Genomic DNA, 17,450 nt, shown 5'->3' on the forward strand with positions numbered 1-17,450 from the left:
CTTTGGAACCCCCTTTCAGGTAGTTAAAAGCAGCTAACAAATCCCCTCTCATTCTTCTCTTCTGCAGACTAAACAATCCCAGTTCCCTCAGCCTCTCCTCACAAGTCATGTGTTCCAGTCCCTGAATAATTTTTGTTGCCCTCTACTGGGCGCTTTCCAATTTTTCCACATCTTTCTTGTAGTGTGGGGCCCAAAACTGGACACAGTACTCCAGATGAGGCCTCAATGTCAAATAGAGGGGAATGATCACATCCCTTGATCTGCTGGCAATGCCCCTACTTATACAGCCCAAAATGTTGTTAGCCTTCTTGGCAGCAAGGGCACACTGACTCCTATCTGGCTTCTCGTCCACTGTAACCCCTAGGTCCTTTTCTGCAGAACTGCTGACTAGCCATTCGGTCCCGAATCTGTAGCAGTGCATGGGATTCTTCTGTCCTAAGTACAGAACTCTGCACTTGTCCTTGTTGAAGCTCACCTGATTTCTTTTGACCCAATCCTCTAATTTGTCTAGGTCCTTCTGTATCCTATCCCTACCCTCCAATGTATCTACCACTTCTCCCAGTTTAGTGTCATTTGCAAACTTGCTGAGGGTGCAATCCACACCATCCTCCAGATCATTAATGAAGATACTGAACAAAACCAGTCCCAGGACTGACCCTTGGGACACTCCACTTGATACCGGCTGCCAAGTAGACATGGAGCCATTAATCACTACCCATTGAGCCTGACAATCTAACCAGCTTTCTATGCATCTTATAGTTCATCTCAGTGAGAGAGTTGGAGTGACTTATGGGACTCTTCCTGGATCACAGGTTGATGTCCTAGAGTTAAAAGTTCTTGGAATGTTCTGAAACAGTCTTATGACAGTGTTGGGGCTGCTACTGCTGTCTCATCTGGCAAAGATGACTTTCAGTGGGGAAAGGGATTGCCAGGTTCCTCTGGTGCCACTTAGGTCTGTTCTGAGACTGCTACTGATGTCTAGCATAGGAGGGCTGACTAAAACTGCAGATCTAGGCTGAAAAAGTCAGAAGGTTGCTAATCAGAAGAGTGAGGTTCTGGAACAGCTGTTCACTAGAAGTAGCAGGGGAAAATAACCTCACTAGTCTAATTTGACTGTAGGTTTTAATGACAATCTCCAAACAGATCATTGAAAAACAAAGGTTAGCAAACACTGGCAGGTCCACACCTCTAGGTTCCATTTTACTGCCATGGGTGGTCAGAGAAAAGTGGAGGAGGAAGGCAGGCACTCTGCCTTTCATGCCTTTGTGGAAACATGAAGTGGTATGGGACATGTGACCACAACTGACACTACTATTCAAGGGGCTCTACCCAGTCTTTAGCCCATGAGTACCTACAGCATGATCCATGCTGACATATTTGAACTATGCACTTTTGTTAACATTTAAGGATGTACTCAGTAAGTACACTGTCAATGCATTAAAAGGATGTGTGTTTGACCAGGTAACAAAAATATTTACCTATATTTACAGACACCTCAGGAATGGAGGTTGTCTGTAACTTTGAAATGTTCAAAACTCTGAACAAAGCACAGTTTGGGCTCCAGATTCAGCAGCTGACACTACAGGCCAAGTTTCAGGGGCATCTGAGCTTTCTACTCAGCCCTGGCTGGCGTAAGTTTGCAAGCTTTTCCTCTTGCCGGCAGATAGTGCATGTGAGAGAGAGAGAACAGCTTATCCCCTGGGGGAGCTGGAGGTAAAAAAACAGTGCATCCCCTTCCTGGCAGGGGCAGTGGTGAAAGCAGTGCAGACCCCACTGCCTCAGGCTGGCAGCCTAGATGTGCTTACCTTGAAGATGCAATGCAGGCAGAGTAGAGTATTTACTTTCTGCCTCCCCCCCCGCCCCGATAGTGCCTGATTGGTTACTTCTGGTTTCACATAATGGCCAGTAGTCCAGTGAGTCTGTAAATCCCGTGTTTGTATCTTTGAGGTTCTACTGTATACCACAAGAAAAGCCCTGTAGCCCCACAGATGAATTCTCAGCAAACAAAGGAACTCTTTAGGCCCCTAAGGCCTCATTCAAACAATGTGGGGGTATTTTATTTTTTAAAGCAATGGGGAATTTTAAATCTGAAACAATACATATACAAACTAGCAGTACTGGAGCTGTACACTAAAATACTATGACAAATTGAATTTGTCAGCTCATAGTTGATCACTTCTAAAGCAGTTCCCCATTTGCTATGTACGTAAGTTAGAGTGAAATAATTGCTGTTGGAACTTTAGACTCTGGAGTGAAAAGAATAGGTTCAACAAATCAATTGTTTAACATAACTTTATAACGAAGATAAGCTATATACTAAGAAAATAGTAGGAGCAGCCTATACTGAAGTCAGTTTTTCAAATATCTTCGAAATGAGAAATCAGTCTCCCGCTGTCAAAACAAGACCAGCTGTTTTCCACTTAAAAACTTTTGAAAAAAGTCAGCATAAAAGATTAAATTGTCTTCAGAATCTCCACCTGGTGGTTTCAGATTTTACCTTTTACATCTACTGTGATACAGCAGCCTGTCAAAAAGACAGATTTTCGGTATACAAGTCTATAAGCAACAATGGAGCAAGGATGTCCTGATGGGGAAAAAAGCCCTCATCTTTTACCACATCATAAAATGATCTCCTTTCAACTCATTTGTAGTATATATGCAGTTGAAGTGTCCACACCATGCAATGTCAAATTTTATTTGAAAGAAACAGCAGGACCTCTTAATATTATCTTCCAGTTTTCCTGGGATGTTTTAGAAATAAGCATAGTTCTTAAATGAGGATTGGATAAATCTACAGCTAAAACAATTTAAATAACCAATTTAAATGGAAAATGCAAAATGTTTCTGAAACAACTAGGTCTTCAGTCACTTGTATGAGGTCTTTCACATATTTAATAAGCCAATGCTAAGAAATCAGTTTATATAACATGCAAAATAATGGATTACGTGTACTCTAAACTGAACCAAAGTATCTTACAGTATAGCTGTGTATCTGCTTGATATTATGCTATTCATTTCAAAATTATAACTATTTTGGAATGACAGTATAAAGATACCTGCTTGCAAAAGTTTCTCTATTTTGTAGTGCAGAATAGTAAACAGAATGGTCCAAAATCTGCCTTGCACCCTATCCAACCTCACAAAATAGTTCAAGTTCCATATTCAGGAGGGTGCTTCAACATTCAAATTCTATTTACCTCAGTGGAACTTAAATATATGATTAAGAGTTGTCCTGAAAAGAAATGGCGTAAGTTAGGGAAGAATGGCTGTAAATCTTTTGATCTATTATATTTTCTTTATTCTTTCACTGGCGCAATGTGCAGGTATAGGTTTCTTGCATCAACCATGCAGTACATTGTTCAGCAGTTTTGATCTTTTTTAAAAAAAAGAAAAGAAAAGCTGTTTGAGAGTTGCTGACTTATTGGAAAATAGTATTGCAAGGTCTTAATTGCCAGCCCCAGATGTTTCTTTAACCACAGCATGCTGGGATGCATCTCAGAGCTCACATGACAGGGGCAAGGGGGAATTAGTCTTGTATTGTGCTGTGCAAGAGTTTCCTATTTAGGACTGTGACAAACATAGCAACTTTTAATCTTACTACGTTAACCAATATTTCTCCCTTTAGGCCTAACAATTAAGAAATTCCCTATTCTTTGTGCTAAGTCATACAATTGTGAAATACACCCAGACACTAAAGCTTTTTTTGCATTTAGATCTGATTTCCTTCCAACAGGCTACATAAACACGAGATCTGCTTTTCATCTCTGCATTGATAAGGCAACTGATATACTGATGCCTCTAACTTTGGAATACAGTAAGATTTGCTACCACTGTTTATACTGACTTGTTCAGTTAACACTTTCACGACCCATGGCAACTGGAAGGATTTTTACAGTATTTCTCATAACCCCAAAAGCTCAATTTTGGAAAAAAATTATGGGGCAGCTGATTTGTCTTAAGTCTTCAAAAAGAGAACATGTCAAACATGCTGAAAACTTACCAGGTTATTTAAGCTAATTACAGTTCAGATTCATGAAGATACAATAAAGTCTCTCTATTTAAAAGTATTCAGCTTAAAAGATGTTTTTTCCCAAGAAATTGCACTTTTCTGTCGAATGCACTTGATCGAACAGGAGAATTGGGTTCATAGAATGGATTCATTGCAAACTGAGGAAAAAGGAGAGAGACTCATCAATAAACAGACTGTTTAGAACTACAAAGAAACAGAGAAATAATTAGTATTCTTCAGCTCTTAAGAGACCAATTACTAAAAGCCCTACATTGAACCTTAGCACCAGTTTTTAAGTAGAAATCCCTAGTGATATTACGGGAGATTTCTGTTTAAACTGGCACTGTTCTGAGGCTCAGGTGACTGTCTTCCCCTCAGTGTACTATTGCAGTTGCTCCAGCTGGTGGAACCATTTTAATAAGACTTGTTATTATTTGCTTAAATAAAGACAGTTATCAGACCCCAAATCTTAGTTCTTTCTCCATACCGTAATATTAATTTGACCAAGCTGAGAGGCTGCTGCCCCCCAACCCCATTTGTATATTACAAGAGTTTAAACAAACTGGGGTGAAATCCAGCCCAATGAGGGGCTGTCAACACCTGCCCCACAACTCTGGGTGCCTCACAATGCCTTCTATTGTAGCTCCCAAGCTGGGCCGCTCACAAACAGCATGCAGGTCACATCCTGAGTGTCTGTGTATTGCTACACCCTTAGTCCAGCAACTCTGACCCCAGCAGCCTGCCAGCAACACTCCAGTCACACTGTGGCTTCCAGCAGCCTTGGTTACTCGCTGCAGGGTGACCCCAACATACACCCAGTCCTGAATTTTCCCCAAAATGTGTTCTGCACTGTCCAGCCCTCTTCAGGGCAGTTCAGATATTAAAGGCCTGTTGCCCCTGTAAGGGGGTCAATATGCAACTGTTTGCTACTTTAACTGGAGTTACCTAAACAGTTCAGTTTAAACACTGGATTTGTTCTGATTAAAAATAAAAAGTTTAACTACAAAGAGATACATTTTAAGTAGGTAGAAGTATAAGATATTGAAGTCACAAATGGTTACAAGATAAAACGCTTCCTAGTAGCTAAAATTTAATGGAGTAGACTTGGCTCAAGGTAAATCCTTACCACATGCTCCCAGTAATATTGCTCACTAAAATCCCAAGACAGGATCCTCCTCCCACTTAGGGTAACCAGGTGTCTGGTTATCGACTGGAAAGTCCAGTCAAAAAGGGGATCTGGCACTGTGTGGTCAGATGTACTGATAAGACACTAAAAATCCAATTACTGCAGGTCGGGGGGAAGTGACAGCCTCTTGCCTGGTCCTGAAGCAGTGGCTTCTGTGGCAACACACATGAACCTTGGGCACCCCCGTTGAGGAGCATGGTTTGCAGGGCTGCAGTAGAGGAAAGAGTGAGGGGGTCCATGGTGAGTGGGGTAAGGGGCTGCCAGCAGGTATAGAATGAATGTGAGCTGCCCGCCACCAATGCTTCCCCCGGCCAGGCTCTCAGGGAGCTCCGGGGCAGGGAGGGCTCAGATGGGCAGGGAAGAGGGTTACTGGGCAGGCAGCACAGAGGGAGGCTAGAGGCTGCCATGCAGGAGGGTCATGTCCTAGCTCGCCAGTGGGGCTGCCTGGCTACAGAGCTCTTCTGATCTGCACTTCCAGGTTGCCTGTTGAAGCTGGGCTTTGCAAGTCCCTTGGGGCTGTTCAGACTGGAGTTGAGGGCAGAGAGCAGCGAATTAAGGGATGAGGGGAGCAAGCAGGGGAAGGGGCCTCGAGGGAAGAGGTGGAACAGGGTTGGAGCCTCAAGGGGGTCCAGTTTTGAGACATGAGAAAGTTGGCCACCCTACCCCCGCCCAAAGTCAAAGGGCTGGTTCCTTTGTCATCTTAAGTGAAAAAGAGTGGTGTGTTGGATCATATTAAAGAAGTTCTGTATTAAAATCACAAATGAGTTTGATTCCCCATAATTAGTAATACCCTGGAATTTAAACAAAGAGGTCTCTTGGTTTTTGGTACTGTTTCTCTCCCTCTATGTGTGAAACTTGCAAGCTGCTAATTGCGTTAGTACATTCTAAGACAGAGTCTGTTCTCAAAGCAATTCACACAGAGAGGGACTCAAAGCAATACTCTAACAACAGAAACAGCACCCAGAGACTCCCCACCCTTTTGTTGTATTAACAATTGTGATTAAAATAGAGATAGAGGATGTATGTGGATGGATGCTTGGTGTGGATAATAACTGAATGATCAGGGAGGTGCTAGCCTAAGAATCCAGTGTCCCATCGGCTGAAGAAGGCGTCAAGTGGAAATAACCAGAGGTTCCCCCCCCGGAGGGCAGACTGGAATCCACCCAACAGCCTCAAGAATGGGAGAACCAAAGAACAAGATAACACCTGGCAGCACGGAGCCGTCAGGAATGTGCCATTTGCTGATTGATTCAGCAACAGCATGATGAAGCAATTCCCATAGACTGGCATAGGAAGAAATTCCTATAGACTCTAGAAAGTGAGAACTTTGGGGTCTGATTCTGCAAACCAACTTCCAGGAGCATCAGACATGATGCTTCCTCCTCATGTCCAGGCCACCTGGCCAGTGGCTTGGCATGAGCAACTCTAAGGCTGGTAACTATGATAACAACCTTGCAGAATGCGTGTGTGTGTGTGTATGTGAATAAATATGAGATTGAATGGAATGTTATAGCTATAACTAACTGCTTACTATGATTCTTTCTGTATTCACAATAAATGTGGTATTTTGCCTTTTTCCCTTTAATAAGATCCTGCTGGTTTTTAATTTATTGGTATAACGTGTATGAGTGAGAGAGATCAGGGGGATGTTTTTGCCCCTCACTTTTGTAGTCTAGTCCCCCTTTGGTAAAAGAGTCTCTACGGTTTGCTTGCTAAGATTCAGATTGATCTGTTCCTGCCCCTCTTCGTTACCAACAAATGGTGACCTGAGCTGCTCACCAACTTTCATGAGACCTGGATAGAGGGTGTTAGCTTTTCCTTTGTCTTTGAGGAACAGGTTTATCCTCTCCCCAGACTAGTCTGGTAAACACACTGAGTCATAATTTCATCTTATGTTCATAACTCTTAATACACAATGTGTCCATACATTTTATCATATTATTGACCAGTGAGTTATTAGTTTTAAAATGGTTCCTCACCCCACATATTTTGGTCAAAGATTATTACAACAGCTTGTAAGGGGTGAATACAGGGTGTATTCAGTCACACCAACTCCCTTAGACTTTAAGTCTCTAATGCATCATATCTAAATTTCACCCACAGGAGTTGAGAAGGTGCAATTTACACCATTTTAGGCTCACCCCTAAATTTGGCTCTTAGTGATAATACCTTCACACAGAAATGAAGGCCTCTCCATGGCCAGAACTGCTTATAATGCTGTGTCAATTAAACCTGCTAAGATCAAGTCTAATAGACACAATATTAACTGCTCTGGCTACAGTGGCTGGGTCTAGACAGGGTTTCCAGTGTGATTAACTCTAGTACAGCTGCACCTGTGGCAATGGAGGGAAATTTTGGAGTTTCCCTAATGCAGACAGTGCTTAAGTGTGTATGGTAGAACACACTTTAAAATTTTACACAAAATTATAAGAAGATCATTCTTACCTTTATATACAAGTCATAGACATCATTAAAGAAGTTTTTAATTCCATCTTCTTGTCTTACATCATGAAGCATAATAAATCTCATATGTGGAACAATTAAGGAAGCAATTTTCCTTCCAAAAATGTAAGATTAACTGTTAGTGACTCTGTGCTCTTCCCTCTCTCCAAGTAGTTTTATAACCAACACTAAATTTGAAAACTAATGAAAAATCTGACACGGTATTTGATTGACGCAAGCACTCACAGCTTAATGCAGCAAATGCTTACACCTGAATTTTATATATGCAAGACAATGTCCTTTGGAATCTAGAATTTAAAGAGGAATCTCCAGGCACATTAACTGTAGGAAACATTAAATTTCAATCTGCAATTAAACTCCCCATGCTTTTGGGAGCAAAAAGCGTTACCTCCCTCATTCAAGTCTTTATTTTGTAAAGAATATCCAGATTTAGAAGAGATTTTTTTTTTTAAATACAAAGTAATGTTTCCATGTACCTGAAATTAGAATAGATTGTCAAATAAATACAATCACTATTTTTACAACATACATGGCAATTAACACCTGGTTTCTGATATCCAAATCAAGTCTGTACATCTAAGTGACCTGAACAAACTATCTATTTTTACTGGATGTGTAGAGACCACCAACAGGCATGTATAGTTATATCCAAGCCTCTTATTTGCAGCTTTCAAAAAGGGGTTGGAATTAAAGAAAACTGTATGGGAAGGAACAGATCTCTCTATTGTTCCTCTCCTGGTGTTATCTTTATAACACTTATCCCTCTGCTCAGGGCAATCCCCCTTAGGGTATTTCTTCTGCCCTCTCCATCCCCGCTCCAGATTAAGATCCATTGTTGTCTCTCACACTTAGTCCCATCTTTTTAGAAGTGATCTGCCTCTGACAAACTTCATCCAGATGTTGGGTACTATCTCTAACCTACCTTTCAGTAAAAATAGCAGAATTAGTTCTGCTCTATAATTATTTCATTTAACTTATCACTTGCTGGCAAAAGTGAATAAATACAGAAAAAGGATATGTCCTGCAGTGACAAAAGCAGAAACAAACCATTCATTAAACTTGTCCACTGTTTTCAGGTACATGTTGTTAGACAGCCACATATTCTCGTCTACTAGGTCAAGAGCAGCATGAGCTATGAACTGGTTGAGATGACGATGATCATCCTGATATCGTGGAAAACAGAATGAGTTATTTTATATGAGTAAAACCTAAATAAGAATAATCTGCCAGCTGCTGTAATAGCTGTACATTTTCTTACAGCTTGTCCCCTCAACCTTTCTTCTGCAAGATATAACACGGTCTTTAATGAAATACAAATACAATAAGATATATTCCCAATACTTTGGTGTCAGAGGTGAAAGACAACAGGGCATCAGAAAACAGAGAAGAACTAGGGTTTTGTTTTTAATATAGTCCATTTTGCTGAAAGTATTGTGCAATAGATCCTAGGATTAAGTATCACGGGTGTAAATGAGTGCAACTCCCTCATGATAAATAGGAATGGCATTAGCTTAATGTCACAGTTGAATTCGTCCCTAACAGTGCAGTGACTATGTAAGTAAATGCAGTTATGTGCTTAGCAGTAGTTTTCTCATCCTAGAATATTCAAAAATGGTTTACTGAAAAGAAGAGCTGGCCAAGACCATTCCCTAAGTGTCCAATAGTTTAGAAACTGTGGCTGTCCTTCCAGCATATCCTATACTGAGGGAATACTGCTCAGATGCTGCTCTCGCACCCACAGGTCCGCTCCATTCCTCATGGTTTTCTCCATTTTCTGATCTGCTCAGATATGATAGGAAGAGTAAAACTGGGAAGGAAAATAGATCTTTTGGAAGCAAACAGTATCATCACTTCCTTAACAGCTAAATGGGAGTGGGAGGAGGAAAGGGAAAAAAACCAAAAACATTATTAAAATGTGACCTGAGATTATGCTTGCCTGCTTCAAACCATTTTAATTTTAGAGTGCAAAAAAATGAAGTTTACTCAATTGTCAGAGGCATTTCAGCATGACTATACATCTAAAAAGCTCTGTTTTAGGATACATTGAAGATACTAATCAATAATACAAATTAAACTCATTATTAAAACCCCCTTTTCACTTCAGCTCTGTACTCTACGCTTTATTTTCTTTATGCACCCATCATGGTATGTGTGTTCTATCCTCATTGGAGCCATTATATTACACATTTTCTAACCTGTATTTATTTATAAAGCTACTCAATCAGGTCAATTAACACATACTTTGGAGACCTTATTCAGACCTGACCCAGTTTAAAAAAAAATAATCAGGATTATCATTCAAATAAAAACTAAAACCAGTGGTATTAACTTTGTGCTGTAATATTAATATTTAAACATCAAAAAAAGATTAGAGTAAAACTCTAAACTTAATCCTCCGCATTACCCTCTAGAACAGTGAATGACATCACACAGTTGCACTATGGAGGCGGTGAGATAAATCAAGGATAGCATGTAACACATCAAGCAGCAACTATAAGTAGTACATACTCGATTCAAAACAGAATCTCTGAAGATACAGAAGTGTATGTGTTCGGGAAAGACAGAATGGTCTGGTGTTTAATGCATAGAAAGAATCAGGAGTTATGGGTTCTACCTCCTGCTCTGCCAAAAGTTTTCTATACAAGCAATAATAATATTAGTTACCTCAAAGGGCTGTCCTAAGACTTTATTAATTCATGTTTGTAATGAATGTTCATCAAATAGAAACAGCTATAGCTATACAGAGTATTATCAAAATCTACAAACCTTGGACTCCACTTTTCCAGAAGGTAGAAATTCCATTTCAAATACTGGATTATCATGATGACCGACTATTACAAAGTAGAAACTTCCAGACATTGTCTTCAAAATAATGCCCTTTCCAAGAAAGGAGAGACATGCTTTACAGATGTTTCCAGACACACGAAATGTAAATGCATTTAGAGAAGTCCTAAAAAAGAGTCAGCTAATACAAAATTATATTGTACATTAAGAGGAAACGGTGTCAACTAGTTGAGGTAAGCAAGTTTTTGTAAGAGTTTTACAAACTTAAGACATTTGTATATATTTAAAAACATTCCATTGCAATCTAATTCTTACAAATTTTTGCTAGCATACCACACCCTGAAGGCGTAGTTGGCTGATAATGATAACCAAAAGTGGAAGTAAATATGGACCTGCTCCTGCAGTGACTAATGATATGCTTCGTTTTAGAGTAATAGTTCCACTAATAGTATATAAAGTTAAGCACTCAGCGAGTCGTTGCAAGATTGGGGCCTAATCTATCTTTTGTCCAAAAGAGTGACATTCGAAGATGGTAATAAACAAGACAATAGTGCAAAAGAAAAGGGGCACTGTCTGCTTGAAATCTTGCCACTTTGAGCTGAAAGTTGCTTCAGGCTCTACCTTCCCCGCCCATGCCCATTTCCATAGTTTTACAGCCATGTGTGCCTGTTTCTTTGAAGGCTCTGCTCTCTGTGGAAGCTGCAGGAAAGACTCACCCTCCCCACCCCGAGACTGGGGGGAGGATTACGGAGCAGCTGACACCCACCCGGGGAACAGAGGCAGAGAGAGGTGGGGGGCGTTAGCGGGGCCGGATGGGACATGTTGCTCGCGTTAACCCTCAACTTTCGCGGCCCCTCCCCTGCCTCGCAGGGGGTTAATTGGCGGCCGGTGACAGACACGGGCAAGGGAGGACCAGTGCAGCAGCCAGCCGCTGCCCCCTCCTGTGGGGAAATGCAGGGCAGGGATTGTGGCACCGGTCACCGGTTAACAGGGCCATGGAGCAGCGATAGGTACTGTGCGGGGAGGGGAAGGGCACACGCCTCGTCACTCAAGCCCTCGCCCCAGGATTGTGACACTTCCACCGCTCAGCACAGGAATTGAAATTAGGGGGAGGAGTGTTCAATTTTACGGGGAGAGAGGGGGTGAGACGGTGAGGGTGAAGGTGGGCTATATGGCACCATAGTAAAAAAACTGAAAAATGTTTCATGATCATTTTATTAGATTTTAAAATATTCACACAAATTAAAGTTGGCTACTCAAGCCTTCTATGAAGCACTACATCTACATCCTTCTTGTTTTCTTGTTATAATTTTGTGCAACTCTGTTAATGCACTTCTTGAATGCAATGCATTCATCTTTGGTTGCTTCTCATGTGTCTGGTACTTCCATTCCTTCAATTGATATGCTCATTAGTTCATTCACATGATGAGGCGGAAGGTGACTTCCTTCAAAACACAAAATTCTATTCAATGATGAAAAAGAACGCTCAACTGTTACTGCTGTGACTGGGAGTAACAAGAGATGAATTCCTACTTCTTTCATCCCAGGAAACACAGCATAAAGATCAGGTCGAGCCACTAGTGATGATAAAAAAAGTTGAAGTCAAATCTTCATTCATTCATCGTAGGATATTCCACTCTGTGTTCAAATTCTCTATTCTGTCCTGAGCACATGGCAGCCCCATTGTTGTTAGTGCCTCACTCCACTCAACTGTCGGTGGTTTATAGGACAGGGATCTGTAAAAGCTACATAGAGGTGGAGTAGAATCTAGAAGTCGCTGTTGTAGATTTTTAAGAATCAAGTCTGTGTACTTTTTCAGTTGTCTTAAACACTTCTTGTCTTCTTCACTTAAGGATTCAATATAAATGCCTTCATTAGTCAACTTCTGGACTGAAGTTTCTGCTTCTTCCAGTACTTTTTCAACGGATAGCTCTCTGATTGATCCAAATGAAGCTTCTATTGCTGGACAAAGATCTACTACTGTTGTAGCAGATGTCTGGATGGCATTGTTTAATGACCCAAGCGGTTTCAACAGTAGATTTACAAGGGAGAGAATAGCAATAGTCTTCTCTGAACGTAGTAGCAAAAGTAATCCACCAGCCGCACTACTTGGATCCATCCCATCTTGGTAGATACTTTCCAAAGCCAGTAATTATGGCTGAAGTAATTTTAAGACAACAGCCAAGGATTGCTCATGAGAAAACCAGAGGGTTTTCCAGGTTGGACTAATTTGAACTTCTGTCCCAGTGTATCTTCTGTATTTTCCAAGATAATAAGTCTTTTTGGACTTTTGTTGAAAAAAGAATATAATGAAGACATTAAATGTATAGCTTTTATAATGTCTTTTGAAGAGTCTGCAGCTCGTACTAGTGCTAGTTGGAGTAGATGGCCTCTGCAGTGTGTATAGGAGAGACTAGGGTTACGCTTTTCTCTAAGGAAAGCTTGTGCTCCACCATGTCTTCTAGAGAAGTTTGCAGCTCCATCAAATGCACAAGCAGCCATCTGTTTGGGGTCCAACTGACAAGCATTTAACTCTTCTAAGATATGGGTTGTCACAGATGCAGCCAATCTAAAAATGCATCTACTGGCCTACCACTGACATCAAGATTACGTACACAATGACTTAAGACTTGATGACCATTTGCATTGGTGCATTCATCAGCCATGCAAGCAAATTTTTTGAAAGTGGGGAGAGAGTTCTTCACTTTTTCAACGGTTGAGTCTTTCACTGTTGCACCACATGCATCTAGCCAGTCAGTTGAGTTTCTTGCAGAAAGATAGTGAGCATTTGCTGGTCTTGTTTGGAACCAGTGTTCAACTTCAGGATGATCAAGTGACAATGTACTTAACATTAGCCTCCAGTTTGTAGCAAGTGGTATCTCTTGCCTAAATAGTAAGTATGATACCACAGCCATGTTTGTTCACATGAACTGTGTTGTGTCTCTAGCATTCTTAACAGCCTCATGAACACTCACTGGTGTTGTCCTTGGTCAGTGGAAACTCAGAGTTCAGAGGTGCTTTTACATGAGTTCACCTTCCAGGTGGGGAGCAAGAAGGCACCTTGCTCGTTCCTTCAGCTGCTCACTGTTCACTCTGGTCACTGTTGTTTGTTGTGCCACCGTTCACTCCATCGCTCTGTTGCCAATGGCCCTGCGCCATCACCTTCTGCTGCCACCTGCCACTGTGACCTCTCTGAGTTGGTCTCTTGAGGTTCCACCCAGCTCTCAGTGATTTCAGCCGAGTTCTGAGTAGGGGAACCTTGGCGCTAGTGCAGACTCGGCCGTCTCTTCCACAGAAACGCTGTCCCACAGCAGGTCTAAGCACTTAGATCTGATTCTCAGTGATTTCAGCTGTAGTGGTCACTTAACAAAACAAAAGACTATCTATGGAGCCTAATCAGCTTTGTCTTTAAACAGTGGAGAAGGCAGGTCAAATAGTACTTGTGACTCAGGCAGACCATCAAGCAAAACACCTATCCCCACCCTCTCTCCTGATGTCCTCAATCATCACAGGCTAAGTACAGTTCTACTGCCCTTTACTCACACAATAAGAACAACATTTATTTATCCCCCACATTCAAGTGATTTGTAACCCAACCCCAGCCAAAATCTATCACTTGGGCAACACAGCTCTGTTTGCTGGATACCTAGGTAGACTAGGTGTGAATGTAAATATGATCTGGAAAGGCCTGAAGCGTTTCCCCCCAGCTCATCACTAGCCATCAGGGAGAGCTCATTTGGACTTTGAGGACAAACCATAATTTGAAATTATTAGGTTGGCCGACATCACCGAAATGAATGCACTGACATGGTCATAAAAAACAACAGCCGTATAAGGAAGCTAGTCTATGTTCACACTTTTCACATCTAGTATACTTTTTCTATGCACGTATTTTATCATACACTGTATAAGCTTTTAAAGTGTGTATTAATGTTTCAAATTCAATTCAGATTTCCAAACAATCAGTAAATTGGCAACACTGCATGTATAACTAGTTCACAAAACTGGGGGAGGGGTTTGGGGAAATTCAGGAGGGGAGTAAACACCCCCATGGGGGGGGCAGGGGAGGGAAATTCCTGGCCCCCGCCCAGGCGGGTCCCCGCAGAGCAGCTCCTGGCAAAGGGACGGCCACACAGCAGGGCCCCCCCGGCCACTCACCCACTTGTGCAGCCGCCGCGGCCCCAAGCTGTCCCCGCGGGCTCCCCAAACACCCGGCGCGGGCTGATGGCGTCACCCCTGGTCACCGCGCTCTGAAGGTGAACGCCCAGCCCCTCTCAGCTATCGCGAGAGCGATCGGTCACGGTCGGTTCTCGCGAGGGTTCCGGGGGAGGGGGCGGGGCGGTTGGTAACGGCCGGGCGGGGCTGATTCGCGAAGCGGCGATTAGCCCAGTTTGGCGGCAGGTGCCGTTGGCGGCGCCGCCGCGGCTCAGCGACGTGGCCTGGGCAGTCGCGCGCGCTCCCGGCCGCTAGCCCCGCCCTCGCTAGGGCGCCCCCTGCCGGGACTGGCGGGGCCGAGGCTCCTTGGCTGAAGTATCGGGTGCGGGGCCCCGAAATCGCCGGAGGCGGCCCTGCCCGGAGCAGCCTCTCGGGCTCCGCATCTCCGCGGGGTCAGCATGAGCCCCCTTCCCCCGGGCATCGCCCCCAGTAGGAGGCGGGCCCCACGTAGCCGTGAGCAGTTCCTAGGCTCAGCCCGGGCCGGGCTCAGCCCGAGCCGGGCTCCGCCCCCTGCCCGGGGAGCGCCGGCACTCAACGGTCCCCTGACTCCGGGAGCTGGGGCTTTAGCGAAACAGCCCGTCTCCCGAGACACGCGGCGATTGCCCCGGGCCGCGGCAGCGACTGCCGCCCAGCTGGTATTTCTGTGCGGAGCCGCATCCCCCTCTGGGTGCCGGCGAGGTGTAAATGGTGCAGTTGGACAGGGCCTGCTGGGCCCCACCCGTTCAATGGAGCTGTGCTGGGGTGGGCTTCTGGGGCGGCTGCTGGGAAGATGAGTAATGATGTTTTGTAATATTTTAGCTCAGGATGGCTTCTTCTGAATTTCAAGCGTTGTCCCAAGATGAACTCCGAAAAAGACTTTATCAGACATTTAAGAACCGAGGTGTTTTGGACACACTCAAGGTGTGTTTTGTTTTAAGCTAGTGTTACGTAGCACTTACCTTACATATGTTTCTCTGCAGCTATGTGGCACTGAAAACAATAGGCTTCAGTGAAATCCATGGTAGACAAACCTTTTTTGTTACATGGTCTTTTCTCTCATGGAAAATGCATATTTTGGCCCCAATCCTGCAAGCCGATCTGTATGGAGCATTGCATGGAGCCCCTCCAGATGCAACAGGTTTTCACACAGGTATAAATGTCCACCTGCATAGATTGGCTTGTCGGATTGTAGCCTTTTTTAGGAGTGTAAACAGTTTATTTCTGGTCTAGTCTGGTCTGGTCATTTACCTGTCACGTATTTACCTTTTAATTAAGCCCACTAGCCAAAATGAAAATACTTGTGCTGCCATGGTATTAGCCAGGATGGACAGTGATGGTGTCCCTAGATTCTGTTCGCCAGAAGCGGATGGCTCACTTGATGATTACCTGTTCTGTTCATTCCCTCTGGGCACCTGGCATTGGCCACTTTCAGAAGACAGGATACTGGGCTAGATGGACCTTTGCTCTGACCCAATATGGCCATTCTTATGTTCTTATGCCATCTCCCTGCTGCTCTTTTAAGGACAAAATAGTTGTCTACTCTTTATAATATAGAGTATTTAATTATAAAATATTTAATTTTTAAAATTTAACTTATTTCTCCCTTTTATAATCTTTCTTCCTGATTTCATGCTACTTTTTCTCTTCTGCTTCTTGAACGCATAGCCGAATGGTTCGCCATAATTGCCATTTGATCCGTTCTTGTGCAGCCACAAGGGGCTTGAAGGGCCGAGAGTCCAACATTGGAACAGACGTGATGCACCCATATAATATGGTGTCTTCGTCTGGGCCGCCTCCACCCCTCAGTTGGTGGAAGTTTATCCCGGCTGTTACAAGTCACCAGGAGAACAGCATTTGCCAGAACGTCTTGTGGCATTCTCGCAACACGTCCAAAAAGCATAAGATGCTGTCGGTGGACAGTGGCCCCAGTAGTCTGGCCCTGCGGGGAGTGACTGTAAACATCTGCATTACAAATGAAGTCATTCCACTTTATATCCAATATATGACGTTGGAATTTTGGGTGGAAAGCCTCCAGCTTTGCCCAGTTCGGGTGGCATAGTGTCCATGTTTCGCAACCATACAGCAGTACAGAGAGGATAGATCCTGAACTTGATCATTATGCCAAGATTATGTTGATTCCATATTTGTTGTAAACGACCCACGGCAAATGCTGCGATGCCAATCCAGTGGAGAACCTCTGTGTGAGAGTTGGAGGAACTGGTGAGTATAGAACCCAAATAGCAAAAGCTGGAAACTGCTTCAACAGTTTCATTATTGAAAGAGATTGGAGTCACTGATGGACTTGATCCTAGATTTTGCAGCTTTGTCTTTGACCACGAAACATGGAGGCCACCCTTAGTCGACGACTCCTCCATTTGCTGGAGTGCCTCGCAAAACCTGTCGGGGCTCTGTACTAGAACATCATCCGCATAGTCAAGGTCTGAGCACGAGAGATTACCAATCTTAATGCCTATGGATCTGTTAGAATGCTGCATTACGAAATCCATTGCCTGACAGAAGAGTTCAGGGGCCAAGACACAGACCTAGCTGACACCAGATACTGATTTAAAAGGTGCAGACGTCAGATTCCCGAGATGTACACGGGCCGTGGTTCCATTATGCAGCTCGCTAATCAAGTCCTGTAGAGTGGGACATCTGTGTCCTTTAAGGCCTTCCATAGTTGGACTCGGTCAACTGAATCAAATGCAGCCTTAAGATCGACATATGCCATGTACAGAGGCTTCTTGAATTTGCGATGTGTCTCCAACAACAAAAGGAGAGCCAAAATGGCGTCTAAATTGGACCTGTTCCTAG

At 43.3% G+C, this 17,450-nt stretch overlaps 2 protein-coding genes across 8 annotated transcripts in view; one reads left to right on the forward strand and one right to left on the reverse strand.

Annotated features, from left to right (window-relative positions):
* Nucleotides 1–2,276: 2,276 nt before the first annotated feature.
* On the reverse strand, nucleotides 2,277–14,733 carry TRAPPC2 (trafficking protein particle complex subunit 2). Of its 2 annotated transcripts, XR_014709146.1 has the most exons (6): nucleotides 14,601–14,733; nucleotides 10,425–10,535; nucleotides 8,673–8,821; nucleotides 7,641–7,722; nucleotides 4,001–4,167; nucleotides 2,277–3,373 (listed from the first exon to the last, which is right to left on the reverse strand). XR_014709146.1 is itself a non-coding variant. In XM_084610832.1 (5 exons), exons 2-5 carry the CDS (start codon nucleotides 10,515–10,517, stop codon nucleotides 4,069–4,071), a joined length of 423 nt encoding a protein of 140 aa, XP_084466958.1. In that variant the 5' UTR covers nucleotides 10,518–10,535; nucleotides 14,601–14,733; the 3' UTR covers nucleotides 2,277–4,068. The 2 variants fall into 2 exon arrangements, 1 of the variants encoding a protein (XP_084466958.1); XM_084610832.1 differs by having other exon boundaries at nucleotides 2,277–4,167.
* Nucleotides 14,734–14,809: 76 nt separating this feature from the next.
* OFD1 (OFD1 centriole and centriolar satellite protein) overlaps nucleotides 14,810–17,450 on the forward strand; it is a 66,701-nt gene continuing 64,060 nt past the window's right edge. For 5 of the 6 annotated variants that reach the window (XM_084610617.1, XM_084610618.1, XM_084610620.1 and 2 more), the window contains exons 1-2: nucleotides 14,842–15,049; nucleotides 15,456–15,557. In XM_084610617.1, the coding sequence (XP_084466743.1) occupies nucleotides 15,462–15,557 (96 nt within the window). In that variant the 5' untranslated portion in view covers nucleotides 14,842–15,049; nucleotides 15,456–15,461. Of the gene's footprint in view, nucleotides 15,050–15,455; nucleotides 15,558–17,450 lie in introns of all 6 variants that reach the window. The other variant, XM_084610622.1, reaches the window with a different exon arrangement.

Source organism: Lepidochelys olivacea, assembly GCF_965140295.1.
Source record: "Lepidochelys olivacea isolate rLepOli2 genome assembly, chromosome: 1".
NCBI classification, from domain to species: domain Eukaryota; kingdom Metazoa; phylum Chordata; order Testudines; family Cheloniidae; genus Lepidochelys; species Lepidochelys olivacea.

Excerpts from the sequence above, each read along its gene's own strand:
- TRAPPC2 (XM_084610832.1), bottom strand. The coding sequence starts at position 10,517 with ATGTCTGGAAGTTTCTACTTTGTAATAGTCGGTCATCATGATAATCCA. Across the intron at positions 7,723-8,672 it reads TTTGTCACTGCAGGACATAT|GAGATTTATTATGCTTCATG; the intron begins CCTTTTTCTGTA and ends TGTTCCACATAT. Across the intron at positions 4,168-7,640 it reads TCTATGACTTGTATATAAAG|TTTGCAATGAATCCATTCTA; the intron begins GTAAGAATGATC and ends CTTTTTCCTCAG.